This window comes from Octopus bimaculoides, chromosome 1, assembly GCF_046866305.1.
Source record: "Octopus bimaculoides isolate indiv1 chromosome 1, ASM4686630v1, whole genome shotgun sequence".
Classification (NCBI taxonomy): Eukaryota; Metazoa; Mollusca; class Cephalopoda; order Octopoda; family Octopodidae; genus Octopus; species Octopus bimaculoides.
The window spans coordinates 138,279,032-138,296,528 of NC_142928.1; the positions used below are offsets into that span (position 1 = coordinate 138,279,032).

General features: G+C 38.9%; 1 protein-coding gene across 1 annotated transcript in view; it reads right to left on the reverse strand.

The window, feature by feature from the left end:
* The window catches only part of LOC106880114 (uncharacterized), a 300,144-nt gene extending 283,554 nt beyond the window's left edge, over positions 1-16,590 (reverse strand). The window contains exon 1 of the mRNA XM_052971027.2: positions 14,062-16,590. Within this exon, the coding sequence (XP_052826987.1) occupies positions 14,062-14,133 (72 nt within the window). The 5' untranslated portion in view covers positions 14,134-16,590. The remainder of the gene's footprint in view (positions 1-14,061) is intronic.
* Positions 16,591-17,497: the final 907 nt, after the last annotated feature.

Sequence of the window (17,497 nt, forward strand, 5' to 3'; positions counted from 1 at the left end):
TTTTTGTGGGGTCCAGGGGCGGCAAACGGAAGGACCGTCCCGTGCGGCACACACTCTAGCTACGCTAGTGGCTCCACTCCTCGAAATCGTAGGTCCATGCCAGTTGGTCTAGTTGCTTGTTTCTGCTCTAACCTGAATATCATTCAAACCATTGGTTGGTATAGGAAGATTGTGTGTTCTACCCGAAGAAGCCCTTTAGTTTGTTCCTAACCACCAGACATTATTTCAGTACAGCCAACACAGGCTTATACAGTAGGCCCAAAAGTGCCGCATCCATAAAAATCGTCACCTGAGGTAGACCGCCCCTTCACCAGCTCCTCCAGCTACGTTACTGGTTCAAACATGCAATTGAACTCTGCTGATATGCAGTCTGTTCACTTAACAGTTCAGCAAAAGACTGCCGATTAAGTAAGTGTGAGGTTTAAAACCCTTCAAGGCTATGCCTCAGTATGACCGTAGTTCAATGAACTAATACCAATATGGGAGTTATTCTGGTTGTTGTTTAGCCCCATTCAGCCCTAATGAATCAGACCTATGATCAGAGATGATCTAGCTGTGCCCACCCCGTATTTTTCCTCTGTGCAGGGTACCCAAAATCACATTCTCTAATGTGTCTTTTAGTAAGACAGTAATGTTTGATTTGAGAAATGTTGGGCTACCATTTCTAGCAGGTTGTGGGAGACGACGTAACAGATCGACCGGCTAAAGGTAGCAACCGAATCTCATTTAAATCACACATTAGTATTTGAAAGAGAGTACGATACAGTAGAGGCGCAATGGCCCAGTGGTTAGGGCAGCGGACTAGCGGTTTCGATTCCCGGACCGGGCGTTGTGAGTGTTTATTGAGCGAAAACACCAAAAGCTCCACAAGGCTCTGGCAGGGGATGGTGGCGAACCCTGCTGTACTCTTTCACCACAACTTTCTCTCACTCTTCTTGTTTCTGTTGTGCCTGTAATTCAAAGGGTCAGCCTTGTCACACTGTGTCACGCTGAATATCCCCGAGAACTACGTTAAGGGTACACGTGTCTGTGGAGTGCTCAGCCACTTGCACGTTAATTTCACGAGCAGGCTGTTCCGTTGATCGGATCAACTGGAACCCTCGACGTCGTAAGCGACGGAGTGCCAACAACAACAACGACGACACAGTGGAAAATGTCGTCTGGGAGTACACCATGCCGAAGAAAACGTGATGGCCACAGCTAGAATGCTTTTCATCCGGAATTTGCTTGATCATAGCTGACCTAACTACAAAATGCACGGAGGGTTAATGAGGTAGTCACAAGCTAGTCGCTCGAATAGCAAGAAATAACAACCAAAACACAATCAGCCGTTTAAGAAAAGGAAGTAGCATACATAAGTTAATTTAGTCCTACACGTTGCTAAAAAGACGGGATTGTCACGACAAGAATGTCATTTATTATAGGTCAGATGAACTGAAGTTAACAATTATAGATATGAAAAGAGACTTTATAGGTGTTAACAACAGGGTGTGTTCAGATTTTCATAAAATACAATATTTACGAGTTTGTATTGTTGTTTTAACTCCAAGTCAGTCCTTAAGCAAGCAAGCAATTCACCACTCTAAATAATAATAATAATAGTAATAATAATAATAATGGTTTCAAATTTTGCCACAAGGGCAGCATTTTGGGGGACGGGATGATGAGCCGATTACATCGACCCAATGTTTAACTGGTACTTACTTTTTCTACTCTAGGCACAAGGCTCGAAATTTTGGGGGAGAGGACCATCGATTAGATCGACCCAGTATACTACTGGTACTTATTTTATCGACCCCAAAAGGATGAAAGGTAAAGTCGTCCTCGATGGAATTTGAACTGAGAACGTACCAACGGGCGAAAGGATCTAGTTTTTTTTTCATTCGCAAAATATGCATTTTTTAAAAGGAAGTAAAAAATCTGAAAATTGGCTATAATAATGTAGCCTTCCAGTCTCATTGCTGTGAAGGTATGATGTTGTGGAGAAAAAATTGGGGAAAAAAGTCACAGAGGTTTAAAAATCGAAAAAAAAAAAAAAAAAAAAAAAAAATTGCTATTTTTAGCCAATAGCGAGACAGAAATTTTCTGCGTTTAGCGGAGTGGTGTCAACTTTAAGGTTGTACCTTGTGGAATTTATAGTTTAGCGTTTGACCTGTTCATTGTAAGTTTCTAAATAAGCAGAAATCTATACATATAAATTTGACATGGGCGATTCTTTCTTGTCTTGGAATTCACGATCAAACGGCTGGGTGGAATTGCGTGAAAAATTACACAGATGTGTAGAATGATTCGGTGGTGATGCTGGGCTTTGTATTTTTTTCATAGGAAGGGGTGATAGATGAATAAGGAAGTATAATCTACTATAATAATACTCTCGTGTTTATGAATGAGAAAGGAAGGGGTGATGTCATACTTGGTAGTGAGATGATGAAAATTGTACGCTGAAAAAATAAACCAAACAGCGTTTCAACTCTGTGTGAATATGTGTGTGTATATAAAAGGGAGGTATGTGAATGTATGTTTGTGTGTGCGTGTATGCGTTTGTGTGCGCGCGCGCAATGTAAGTGGGATGGTTCATCTTTGTTCGCTTAGTATTTGGGTTTATGTTTTGATTTGGATGAATCTTGGGGTTTTTTTTGTTGTTGGTCAGCTATTTTTAGCGTTTTGACAGAAAAAAGTCATTCCAATATTGTTTTTTTTTACGTAAGCGTGCCCAAACAAGTCGAATGCTTACACAGATCATCATCCAAACCGACCGGGTGAAACCGGGCTTAGCTGCTAGTAACTAATAAAATCAACACGTATCATCTTACTGTTTCTTTTGTCTCTTCATTGATTGTATGTTTTTATCATTTTTAAAAGTTTGTTATATTAATACATCTGTCTGCATGTGTTTACTTTGTGCGTACTTCAGTATCAATCATGTATACCTGCCATGTATTTATGTACATCATTAATATATAAGTACATGTGTGAGTGTGAAAAGGGAGCGTCTGTCTCTAAAACTCCAAAGTTGAGTAACGTTTTCATGCTTGGATTTGTAAACTACAATAAGAATAACACTGGTCAACAAAGAATTTGTCCCAAGGAAAAGAATACCTGTATCTTGTATGTTTTTGCATGCAGAATTCAAAAGTAATGTCAAATTATCTGTATCACCCACAGTTTCTCTGTTCCATGATATCTCTCTCAGTTCCATGATATCCCTCTCAGTTTCTGTTATGTGGGCTAAATTTCAGTGAAGCTGTTGAAATGTGAAGCTAACGGTTTAAGAGATACTCCTAATTTAAATTTTAATGAATAGCATCAACCTAGTGAAATCATAAATCCAGCTATCTGAGTCAATGAGTCCCAAAAATATATGAAATGAAAAATATGTAAAAGTACTAAGCAATCTGAGTAAAATTTAGAGGGGCTCATTTTGCGAATGAGAAAGACTAGATGATTGAGAAAGACAAGATCCAGGCGAAATACCGCTAAGCATTTCGTCCAGCGCGCTAACGATTCTGCTAGCTCACCGCTTAATAAATAATAATAATAATAATAATAATAATAATAATCCTTTTCACTAAAGGCACAAGGCTTGAAATTTGGGGAAAAGGGAAAGTCGATTACATCAACCCCAGTTTTTTTACCCCGAAACGATGAAAGGCAAAGTTGACCTCAACGTAAAGACGGACGAAATGCCGTTAAGCATTTTGCCCAGCGTGCTAACGATTCTGCCAGCTCATCGCCATAATAATAATGATGATGATGATGGTGATGATTTCTTTCACAAACCAGGGGGGGGGGCACAGATGAGGGGGACATCAAAAAGATAGAGAGAAAGAAGTGGAAAAGACAGTGAAATAGGATAAAAGTATACAAGGCATGTGATAACATGAACGCTGAAGTCCTCCTGGTTCAGAGGAAACTCCAACTAGGGTCAATCAAGGAACCTCACTGATCCAGGGTTACTCTGACTACCAAAAGGACCTGTCTTCTATCCTGCTCTTCAGTCTACAGGCGCATACTTAGAGTAGGGCCATTCGCTCTAACTATTTTTGCCACAAATAATGGTGATTTCTTTTGTCACGCACTCGTCAGATAAGGAGGACATAACAAAAATTTGTGGGAGAAAGAAGGCGTCTGACATAAAATCGAGTGGGAAAAAAAAGGTGAGAGGAAATTAGATGAAAAGTATATATAGTGTTATGGGAGAATCCTGAATGCTCTCATGTGACTGAATGTGGACTGATTTCAATAAGAACTGAGTGAACTGTCGGTGGGTGGTTGAACAGTGAATCGCGTTCGTGTTTGGCGTTAATCGCAAAAAGCTTGTTCAAACGGAGTTGTGTCAATTGTGGGTTGAGGTTAAGTTGAAGTAATTGTTTGAATTTGTATCGGTGTTCATTTGAACGCTTTTGTCAACTGTTCTGTGCTGCCTTGAAGCGGCTGGCATGGTGATGTGTGAGGATTGCGATTCTTCGGGGCTGTCTTCTTCGGAGGAGGGGCTGGTGGGGGCAGTTGGTGGGGCGGAATGGACGGAAGAATGAACAGGAGGAGGAGCTACTCAAGTGCCATGGAGGTGGAGAGTGGGGAGGTCGACCTGGCGAACTTGACGAATTGCGGGGGCTGCTGCATGGAGGGGGGGGGGGTGATGTGGAATTGTCGCCACCCCAAGGAATTTTAGAGGGAATACAGGAGAGGACTATTATCTGCAAGGTCTATTCGATGGAAGAAGGGAGAAAGTGGAAAAAACACTACTCGAGGATGAACAAGTAAAGTTGGCCACGTCGAGATTTGAACTCGGAACATAAAAGAAATATTGGAAAGCATTTTGTTTGACTCACTAACGATTTGGTCAATCTACTGTTCTTGTATCTAATTTCGGAACAAAGCCTGAAATTTTGGGAGGTGGAAAAATAGCCGACCATATTGCCCCCCCCCCCCCACCGCCACCACCCAGTATTTGACCGGTACTTTGTAATTAACCCGGGAGGATAAAGGACAAAGTTGACCTCGGTGGCATTAGAACTCAATGTAAAAAGCTGCAACTAAATACTGCAAGGACATTTTGTCCGACGCCCTACTGATTCTGTTAACTGCGGTGAGACTTGAACTCAGAGCGTAGAGAATAATATCACAAGACATTTTCTCTGACGTTCTACTGACTCTGCCAAGAGTGACAGGTGAGAAGACGTTATAAGGACATGTTACAGCAAGTAAGGAGAAGTTGATATATAGATGCTGAATGAAATGAAAAATGATATGATACACACTCGTGATGTCCCCCTTCATCTATATCCAGTGGTTAATAAAACAAATTATTACCATTATTGTTATTATCGAACAACTTGCAGATATAATTGCTACTAGCTGAAAGTTCCGCATACCGGAGACTAGTAAGTTTATAGGGACACCAGGAGAAAATGCGCGCCGATTCGGAACCCTGCTTTCTATGGCATTATTGCCTCACTGAAATGAGGCCTCACTTGCTTGATCAACTGGTTATTAGGCGCCACTCAGTATTCTTCAACCACTGTTCATCATCTCTTTTTAACCAAATAACTACCAAATGGAGGAGCTAATATTAATATTCCTCTCTACTATATGCATATAGTAGAGAGAAATTTACATCGACCCTTGTATTCAATCGGGACTTTTATCGAATTCGAAAGGATGAAGGGTAAAGTGCGCCTCCGCAGAATTTGAACTCAGTAGAAAGAATTATTATTTATTATTTTCTCTATGGGCGCAAAGCTTGAAATTTTGAGGAAGGGGGCTAGTCGAAATGAGTACCAGTATTTTGTTAGTACTTATTTCATCGACCCCGAAAGGATGAAAAGCAAAGTCGACCTCGGCGGAATTTGAACTCAGAACGTAAAGACAGACGAAATACCGCTAAGCATTTCGCCCGGCGTGCTAACGTTTCTTATTTCTTTATTGCCCACAAGGGGCTAAACATAGAGGGGACAAACAAGGACAGACAAACGGATTAAGTCGATTATAATGACCCCAGTGCGTAACTGATACTTATTTAATTGACCCCGAAAGGATGAAAGGCTAAATCGACCTCGGCGGAAGTTGAACTCAGAACGTAGCGACAGACGAAATATCATTAAGCATTTCACCCGGCGTGCTAACGTTTCTGCCAGCTCGCCGCCTTATGAACTCAGTGATATTAATAATAATAACATTTATTAATTACTAAGAGTTCACAAAATCATTTAGAACAGTGCAGGACGATACAATGCGGGAATGCATAAAGAAACGTGTAATTAAAAAAGAACAAGAGAAAATATATATTTCAGCAATGAAAAATTCCCCAAGTGAGGGAGATTTCAGAGGATTACTTTTGGAAATCTCACCCACGAAAACACGGTCTCTCTGACCACTGAGGCAAACAGCCTTCTCCCTGTTAATGGTACGAAGATGATAATAGAAATTATAAAGACAGATTCGAACAACATGGAAGTAACCGGGGACAAGAAAGCTTGTCTCGGGTTGTGGTCCGACAAAAAGCATAATTAAACCGGTTACAAAACATCAATATCGTATAACAAAATAATAATAATAATAATAATAATAATAATAATAATACCCCCTTCGCCATGATTCCATGAACAGTCCTGAAGAAGAAAAGGAGCGGGTGGGTTCTATGGTCGGTGGGGTGTTGTGGTGTTTACTTCCCAAGAAATCCAACAACAATAGTTCGACTGTGACGAGTAAAATCGTTGAAATTTCTTTTTTTTTTTTTAGATGTGTTCTTTTTTTTAAATATTTTTGTTTTGTCTGATTTGTTATTTTGCTTGGAATACAAAATAAATAAATAAATAAATAAAGTCAGACCACTGGTGGTGGTCGTGGATGGGAGATTAGTTGGTTGGTACTGGACATCTCGCTACAACTGACCGATAATATTTGGATAGACGGACAAAAGAAGATAACAATCTATCAGAGGAAATAACAAAGTGAGAACAACATATACTTACATACGCTCATTTCATATATATATATATATATATATATATATATAAACACGCACGCATACACACACTACCTTGCACAACTGCGTTCTATTTGTTTTTCATATTTTTCTTTTTTTATGCCGTATTTCCTTTTGGGTCCATTAATTTGTTCGAAACCACACACAACACAAACACTGAAGGAAGAAAAATCATAAAAAAAGATAAACCTGAAACACAGTCGTGTTTTCAACACGCGTTTAGAAGAAAAGCCTTGTCCCCCCCCCCCACATATATATATGTATATATATATATATATATATACAATACATACTATATATATATATATATATATATATACACAATACACACTATATATATATATATATATATATATATATACACACAATACACACTATATATATATATATATATACACAATACACACTATATATATATATATATATATATAAACACAATACATACTACATATATATACACAATACATACTACATATATATACACAATACACACTACATATATATACACAATACACACTACATATATATACACAATACACACTACATATATATACACACTATATATATATATATATATATATATATATATATATATGCACATACACGCTATATATATACACACATATCCGTACACACATACATACACACACACACACATACATACACACACACACATACATACATATGCACACACACACACACATCTATGTAAGTACACACATACTGCACTGGCATGGATTTACTCTAACGCATTATCGATTCTCCTACTCTACGACGCCTCATCTATGAAAGAACATATACACGTGTTCTTGCATAGTTATTAGGCGTCGAGCGGTTGGAATCGATCAAGAACTGGGAATAAGCACCTTCTAGCAGTAGTTTTAGTCATGTTCCTCTGCATCCCGAGTTCGAATCCCACCAAAGTCAGAGGCAATAGATCGCAGAACCTGTGGAGCATCGGACAAAATGCCTGCGGTATTTATGTTTCAGACTGAGGTGATCCCTGAGTTGAGAACATCGCTTTCAATTTCTGCTAATATAAAAAGATTTTTAAAAAACCTTAAAGTTGTGTATCTCAACCATTTTTTTTTTTTGTGGGAGGCTTATTTTGGACGCTTTTTGGTTCTTATTTTACTCGACTGGACCCTCATAGTCACTCGGTGTTTAAATAAGTCCATTATATTTTTATAATGGCTGTGTGATAAGAAGCTTGCTTCTCAGCCACATGGTTCCGGGTTCAGTTCCACTGCGTGGCAGCTTGGGCAAATGTCTTCTATTATAGCCTCGGGCCGACCAAAGCCTTGTAAGTGGATTTGGTAGACGGAAACCGAAAGAAGCACGTGGTATATATATATATATATATATATATATATATATATAAGGCGGTACTCCAGCATGGCCGCAGTTAAATGACTGAAAGCATGTAAAAGAATATACATGTATATCTTTGTGTGCCTGTGTTTGACCCCCCCCCCTCCACCATCGCTTGACAACCGATGTGTGTATGTTTACATCCCGTAGCTTAGCATTTCGGCAAAAGGAGCCGATAGAAGTCTCGGGGTCGATTCCTTCGACTAAAAGGCAGTGCTCCAGCATGGTCGCAGTCAAAATGACAAACGAGTAAGAGATGAAAAATAAATATTATTAGGAATCTTATGAAAAAAGGCTGATAAAATAGTTTGTGTATTATAGGTACAGTTGTGTGGTAAGAAGCTTGCTTCCCAACCACATGGTTCCGGGTTCAGTCCCAATGCGTGGCACCTTGGGAAAATGTCTTCTACTATATCCTCGGGCTGACCAAAGCCTTGTGAGTCTACGTCTTCATAACTTAACGGTTCGGCAAAACTGACCAATAGAACGAGTACTAGGTATACAAAGAATAAGTCCTGGGGTCAATTTCTTCGATTAAAAGAAAAGAAAAACCTTTAAGGCGGTGCTCCAGCGTGGCCGCAGTCAAATGTCTGAAACAAGTAAACGAATAAAAGAAAAAAAGATCGCCGGGATCTTCACGTTTTGAGTACTCCACCTAGGTCACCTCTGCCTTTCGACCTCATTGACGGTCGATAAAATATCAAGTATACCAGTCAAGTATAACGATCGATTTAAATATTCCTTTAAAACATCCGAGCTGTGAATGGAATTGTAATAGAAAACTTTGCCTTTCATCTCTCCAGTACTAGTACAGCTAAATATTGTTTCATTCAACAAGCTAAACATTGTGTTTAGCTGTTGAATGAATTTACCACACAGCTTCATGTCATTGTGCTGATGTTGCCGATAATGTTAAACACCCGGGTCAGGACTAACCGAATAGGTCTATGATTGTTGTCGTTCCATTTGTGACCATCCAGTATATCAGTGACTATAATGTTTAAATGTAACCCTATCTATCTATCTGTCTGTCTATCTCTATCTGTCTACCTACTTCTCTATCACTATATGTATATAGCTATCCATCATATCCTGTGATCGACGTCATTCCAACTTTGACCATCCAGTGTCACTTCAAATCAGTGACTATACTTTTTCGAATCGCGTCTGAAGGCGGTAGGATGTGATTTTGAGAGATATTGGCTGCTCTTTCTGGCTAGTTGAATGATTGCATAGAATAGGCATGGACAACCTTTTTCGCAACAAGCGGGCCACACTGCCAAAAATATTCAAGGTAAATAGTTCGATAGGCGTCCAATTCAGAAAAGCCTGTGGGCTATAGGTTGACTAGCTTAGAGACTCCCTCATTGGTTTGTTAAGTTAATGTAAGAATTTACTGTTCATGGCAGAATCGGTTGGGTCCTGGACAAAATATTCAACGGTGTTTAGGTATGTGCCCCCAGTTCAAGTTCAAATCCCATCGAAATCAATTTTGACTGTTACTTGATTAATCGACCCAAGAATTGTGAAAGACAAAGAGAACTCGAGTTGATCCTAATCAATTATATACCCCATCCCCTCATCTGTGAATATGTGGACTCGTGTTCATTTCAGTCATTATTGTAATACCCGGAACGGTACAGAAATCGTGATCCGGTTTCGATTTACAGTTGGAATTTCACTTCATCATGTCGCTAATGCTTTCGTAGAAAACATACTGGATGTTAAAAATCCTTAACTTTACTATTCTGCAAAATCAGTTTAAACCACCGCCACTAGTAACACAAGCCTTTGTTATCAGAGTCGATCTTGAGCCAACGAGGTAGCTTCGGTTTTTATGTGGTTACTGATCTGCTAAAAATACTAGTCAAATCTCTCACAAACCATACTTTATTGTCTTTGGAAAGGACAGATGGATAATGTAGTGTGGAGTATAACTATGCTATGAAAAGGAAAAGGCAGGATAGTCACGACTTGAAAGCCATTGATCATAGGTCTGCGCAATCAGGGCTGACTCGGGAATAAACGAGAGGAATACACTAGCTAATATGTAGTTTATTAAAGGGCGCATTAGCTTGTGTATTCCTAGATTGCCATGTCTAACAAACGAGATTGTCAAGGTGAGAAAGTCTTTGGCTGGCTCGATCAGGGCTTTCCTCGGGTTTAACAACAACTACAACCTGGTCTTGATACATTGCTAATGCCCACTACGCTGCTTATGACATTGGGGGAAAGTATGAACATCACAACAACTCATTCATGGTACAGACCTCAAAATCTGAAGCATAAGCCTGTACTTAAACTGTTTTCTTTCGGACCAACGTGGATGCCTTCTATGTGGTTGCTGACATGCTAGAAATAGCAGTCAAATGTTCTTTAAATGTTCGTTTTTAAGTAAAAACGATGTACACAATAAACAATGCAATCTCTCCACTCACGGAAAATAAAAGCAAAGTGCGCATTGGATATCACAGTCCTTCTTACAAGGGGATGGTCATGGTTGGAATGCTTCTGTTCGCAGAGTTCCACACTTTCGTTAGTTATCATCAATGAATACAGAACTTATCTGGTCCATACGATAAATACCAGTAATGTACTGAGGGACAGGGAGGTTGATTCATATCAGTTACATTTCTTCTTATAGCTTTAACATATTGTTAGAAAACAGTACCGAAAACTATGTCTTTGAATTAGTTTACACCACATTTCTGATGATAACGTGTGTTTATTCAACACTAAGTATTTCCGAGTCAACAAGGAAGCTTCTTCTATGGTGGTCGGTCTATTTGCTAGAAATAGATTGTAAATCACCCAAGCTTGGCTGTGTGGTTAAGAAGCTCGCTTTGCAACCACGTGGTTTCCGGTTCAGTCGAATAGTGCGGCGCCTTAACCAAGTATCTTCTACTATAGTCCCGGGCCGATCAATGCGTTGAGAGTGAATTTGATAGACAGAAACTGAAGCCCACCGTGTGTGTGACCCCACCCCCAACAACCACTTGACAACTGGTGTTTGTTTATATCCCCGTCACCTAGTGGTTCGGTAAAATAAACGATAGAATACGTATCAGATTTGAAAACAACAACAAGCCCATAAGTACTGGGGTCAATTTGTTCAACTTAAAACCCTTCAATGCAGAGCTCCAGCTTGGCCGCAGTCCAATGCCCGAAACAAAAGATAATATATAAAAGATAAACCAGTCTACTGCGTTAAAAAGGTGGACATATTGGATGGCACCCCTTCTCCAGCCTTTTAACAAAGAGAGAAATCAGCGCCTGTGATTCTTCACAAGGTTTCAGAGACTGGGAAAAACGGAAGGTATCCTTAAACCAAAAATCTGGGTTCAAAATGCTTGCAACAAAATGGGTTTTACTAAATGTATCTTTGGTGCTAGGTGGTGGTGTTTAACCCAGTGAAGGGATGAAGTCTACCAAGCAAGTAAGCCACGGCCGGATTTGAACTCAGAACGTCAAGAACCGAAGCATAAGCTACAAGGCATCGCATCTTGAGTGGTGCGCTAACGCTTCAGCGAATTTAGCGCCTTTGAATGGTAGTTCATTTATGAACGTAGGAAAAATAAAAGGCAAAGTTGACCAGAGCGGGATTTGAACTTAGAACGCAAAAGAAAAACACCGGAATAAATAAATAAATAAATAAATAGGAGCAGGCGTGGTTGTATGGAAAGAAGGTTCTTCCTAAGCACATGATTCCAGGTACAGTTCAACTGTTTGGCACTTTGGGTGAATGTCTTCTACTATAGCCACGGGCCAACCAAAGATTTGGGAGTGGATTTGGTAGAAAGAAATTGAAAGAAGCCCATCATATATATATATATATATATATATATATATATATATATATATATATATATATATATTGGCGAAGGTAAAGAATACGCACTGCACCCGTATTCCGCGTTTAGGGTTAGAGTTAGGGTTAGGATTACGCCGAAAACGGGTGGTGTGCGTATTATTTACCTCCGCCATATATATATATATATATATATATATGTATGTGTTTGTGTGTGTCCCTCCCCACTGCTTGACGACTGGTGTCGGTTTGTTTACGTCCCTGGTTCGACAAACGAAATCGATCGGATATGCACCAGTTTTAAAAAGTAAGAAATAAGCACCGGAGTCTATTCATTCGACTAAAATTTCTCAAAGCAGTGCCCCAGCATGGCCGGAGTCTAATGACTGAAACAAACAAACGATAAAGATAGAAATATTTTATTTTATTTTCGTTAATTTATTTGTTTTTTTTTGTTTTTGTTTTTTGTTTTGTTTTTGGGTTGGAATATGACAAAAAATCCCCGCGAGAAATATTAATCATACGACTGAGTTACTTCTGACCTCCCATAAAAAAAAAAATTATTAAACGACCCTGGAGAGGTGAACGGCAAAGTTGACCTCGGTGGGATTCGACACCGAAACCAGAAGTAGGAACAGACAAATACCGCAAGACATTTCGTCTGATACTGAAATAACTCTCTCAGTTTGCCACCTACTAAGATTATAGGTAATTCTATAAACCCTCTAATTGAAAAGACGAGATGATCGTATCTAGGTTTTTTTTTTAAAAAAGGTCTGTTCGATCACAACTGGCAGCTAAGCAACATCAGTTTCTTTCTTTCCCCTGAGGTATGGAACTTTGAAGGACAGCTATTCCAGAATTCCGCCTCATATGGGGAGAAAAGAAATAAGTTATACATACATACACGCATATACATATATACACACACTAAAGAAGAATGATAGTCATCGTATGCCGTGAGTTGTTGACTGAACTCATTCATATAAACAAATTATTCCAAGCTTGGAATTTAGTATTACCAAAATATTATTGATACGAACTAATTCGCGGGCTTCTTTTAGGGGCCTGTTTTCTAAGATATTATTTATGCTCAGCGGCTTTCAATTCAGTCACATTTACATACGTATTTAAAAAGAAACTATTAGAATTTATCGTGGATTTTGTTTATGAATATGTCCATAATATTATGCTATTTAAAACAACACGGTTTTCCATTGTATGTACGCTTCTCTTCCTCGTATGTTTGTGTATATATCAATGGAATATATCTCCAGACCAAACATGAACACCACACAGACATATGTATATATATATTCATTCATTCACTCACTCATACAATACATATAACACACACGTGTGTAGGTGTATATAAATATACAGGCACACATCTCGTACATAAAGATGCATAGATATGCATAAATATACATATGTATATATTGCACAAATACACGTATATGAATTTGAATATATACCACACATATATAGAGAGAAAGAAGGGGAAGAGAGATCAAAACAGCAAGATTTTTTTTAATGCAAATTCTAAGTGTAAGTAAAAAAAGATGAAAAGACAATGTATATTATAATGATAAATAATAAAAATCGAACTTGAAAATGTTGTTATATTGAACCAAATTTGGAAGCACAGAAAAATGGTAAATGTGGGGGGAAGATATAAACGAAGAATACAATCGCTTCACATGTTGCGAAGAATAATAACAACACGTGCTCGCCCTCTCTTGTTGTTAGTGGTGTTAGCATCCATTCTCCTGCTGTTCTCGAAGACTATGAAGACTATAAGAAAAGATAATGAGGGGCGAGACAAACAGTTGGAATCGCAAGCCGATAATAATAAGGTTAAATGTCTTCGGTAAATAAATCTTCCATCACCTACCTTCGAATCCCGTTTTGGTCGTAGACGTTTGTGAAATTCCATCATTTTACCCAAAGCATTGTCAAAGTGCATGGTCGGTCGCCCACGCTGTCTCTTTGCAGTTTTCACTCTCTCTCACTCTCTCTTTCTTTCTTATTATTTCTCCCTCTTCCTTCTCCTAGAAGTCTTTGTTATAAATCGACTAAAGTATATTTCACCCGCATATCGATATTTACAAAATATATACAGTATACATGTTAATGTTTAATGTTTTTTTTTCTGAGTGTACAGTGCATGTGTGCGAGTTTCTTTTTTCTATTCAATTTCCGCTCCTCTTTCTTTCATATGTGTGTGTGTATGTGTGTGTAACTTCGTGCCCTTAAATTTATATACTTCCGCTCAGCCACAAACCCACAAATACGGTGGGAATTGTGTGAAAACCAAATAATATTCGTTGAAGAACATTAGGGGCTTGCATATATATATATATATATATATATATATATATATATATACACACACAATTTGTGTGTGATTGTGTGTATATGCTGTCTATGGGTATAAACACAATTACTAAATCACATATTAAGGGTAATTTTTTTTTTTTTTCCTTTTTCTCTGTGAAGAAAAAGTTTGGAATACACAACTCCAATTATATATACATACGTACATACAAGTGTGTGTGTGTAATATATATATTGTTTGTGTGTGTTAAAGACAAATAGGGGAGAGAGAGGAAAAGACAGGCAGAAGAGTCTCAGTAGTCCGTCCAGTAGCGCTGTTTGTAAAATTGGTAGCAACAGATAGAGGCAGTTGAGCCGGCTTCTACGAGCAGGTTAGAGTAATACAAGAGGAAGGGGTTAAGATGGGATTAATCCGTGTAAACTGAACGGCCGATGGGATTCCTCTGCGTGAATCTTAAACAACTGTCAGTGACAGGGAAGTAGATAAAGGAAGAGATAGATAGATAGAATGGAAAGTATAGGGGAAAGTAGGAAGATAGAAAAAGGAAAAACAACGAAGTATAAAAACAAATACGAAGATGGGAGCGAGAAATAGCGAGACGGAGGACGAGAGGAGTAGTAAAAGGTATACATACATACATACATGTGTGTGTATTTGTGTACGTATGTATTTATTTATGTGTGTGTATTTGTGTACGTATGTATCTATTTATGTGTGTGTGCGAAGCAGAAAGAGAGAGAAGTAATTTAATACTTTGGTGTTAGAAAAAAAGCAGGAAAAAAGAAAAGGTAGAGTGAATGTGTGGGACACACACACACACACACACGGAGTCTCTTTCTCTCTCTCTCTCTCGTATACACACCCTCATACGCACACATGTAGTGAAGGAGAAAAAGAAGAAAAAAAGAAGCGGAAGAGGGGGGAGAAATTAAGCGAAGAAAAAAGTGTGACAAATATACCGAATAAGAGAGACAGAAGAAATAGGAAAGAGAAACATTGATAGACAGAATGAGACGAGGGATAAATGAGAAAGAGAAGTACAAAAGAAAAGAGAAACAGATAGAGAGAGAGAAAAAAAGAGAAAGAAAAGAAGAATGAAACAGATAAAGACAGAATTAGGAAGGTGGAGGGGAAGAAAGTAACAAAGAGTAAGTGATATGAACAGATAGGGTAGAAAAATAAACATTACATGAGAAAATTAGGGAAAGAGAGAACAAGAAATAAAGAGTAAAGACTGTGAATGGTAAAGAAAGATAAAAGAGAGTAAAAGTAATAAAGATAGACGGAGGGAGGGAGACCGAGGTGTGGGGGAGAGAGAAGAAGAGGTAGTAAGACTGGTGAAGAGTTGATGTCTCCGTTGCCGTCTTAATGGAAAGTGTGAGGGAATTGAGACGATAGGTTTGATACAAAATTGAGGGAACCTCAATGATGTATCACACAATTCTCTTGTTATTGTAGTAGTGGCTGTTGTGGTTGATAGTGTTGCTGGTAGGTTGTTGTGCGAGAGATAGTGTTGTTGTTGTGCTTATTGTTGCTGTTGTTGGTGGTGGTGGTATGTTGATATCGAAGATAGTTGTGGTGGTAGCGTTGTTGTTATTGTTGATAGTAGTAGTAGTGGTGATGGTAGTAGTAGTAGTAGTAGTAGTAGTGATGGTAGTAGTAGTAGTGATGGTAGTAGTAGTAGTAGTAGTAGTAGTAGTAGTGATGGTAGTAGTAGTAGTAGTAGTGATGGTAGTAGTAGTAGTAGTAGTAGTAGTAGTAGTAGTGGTAGTTATAACAGTGCAGGCTAGCAATGCTAATGGTGTAGGTGGTGCTAGAGGCGGTGGTAGTATTGGTTGTGGTGGTGGTAGTAGTAGTAGTAGTAGTAATAGTAATAGTTGTAGTAGTAGTAGTAGTAGTAGTAGTAGTAGTAATAGTTGTAGTAGTAGTAGTAGTAGTAGCGGTGCTGTTGATTGTGGTGGTAGAAGTGTTGGTGACAATAGTCGTGATTGTGTAGGTGATGTGCTGTGGTGGTAACGGTGCCAATAATGGCAGTGGTGGAACTATCACTGATGCTAGTGTGTTGGTGCTAGAAGTGATAGTGGTACTATTGACAGTGATAGTGGTGGCGGCGGTAGTTTTTATTGCAGTTAGTGTTGTTTATGTCTCTTACTAAAACGTGCTACTACGGCAAAACACCATGTTCGATTTTTCGCTTAGGGGAAATTCTCTTCCCCACTTAAGTCGCGAATGCACTTCTGAAAGAATGAACGCCACAAAACCCCATTCTCCTCTTGGCTTTGTATGAATAAGAGATCAATCGGCGATGAGCAGAGACAGTGTTTCGAATCTCAATCAAAGTCATTTCAATTCAACTACGTCGTAAAAACACGAAGAAGAATCGCGCCAGTGAGAGGAATCTCCACTTGATCTGTCGACCGGCTAGAAATAACCACCTAATCTGCCTTAAATCATTCACAGTCTGACTTGTTAAGAAAGGAAGAATATAGGGATGATATAACTCTAGATATATTAGGACATTAGGTTGCGATCTGTGGGAGATTTTGATTATTATTTCTTGCAAGCCGTTCGACCACATAGAAGCCTCCTCGTTGACTTGGTTTTGGTTATGTTGTAGTTGTTACTGCAGTCAGTGTTTTGATGCAGTTCTTATTGTTATTGTTCATGTATAGCCCTAAGTTAGTAATTACCGAGCAATCCTTTTATTAAAGGTACTCCTCTCATGACTATTCCATCTACAGCGACGTTGCCAACGTTTTGAAGTCGTTGTGGTCATCGTCATCACATCATTGCTGTTGTTGTGTAACCCCAGGCCAATCCAGTCCCGCTGAGGTCAGCTGAAACCCAGCGGAACCAGCTTTGCCTTTCATGCTTTCGGGACGGATAAAAAAAAATGTACCATTCCAAGATTGGGAATTGAACTTGTAGTATTTGTTCCAGTTCATTATATCCTGAGTTCAAATCCCGCCACATCTACACCAATGCAAGCATT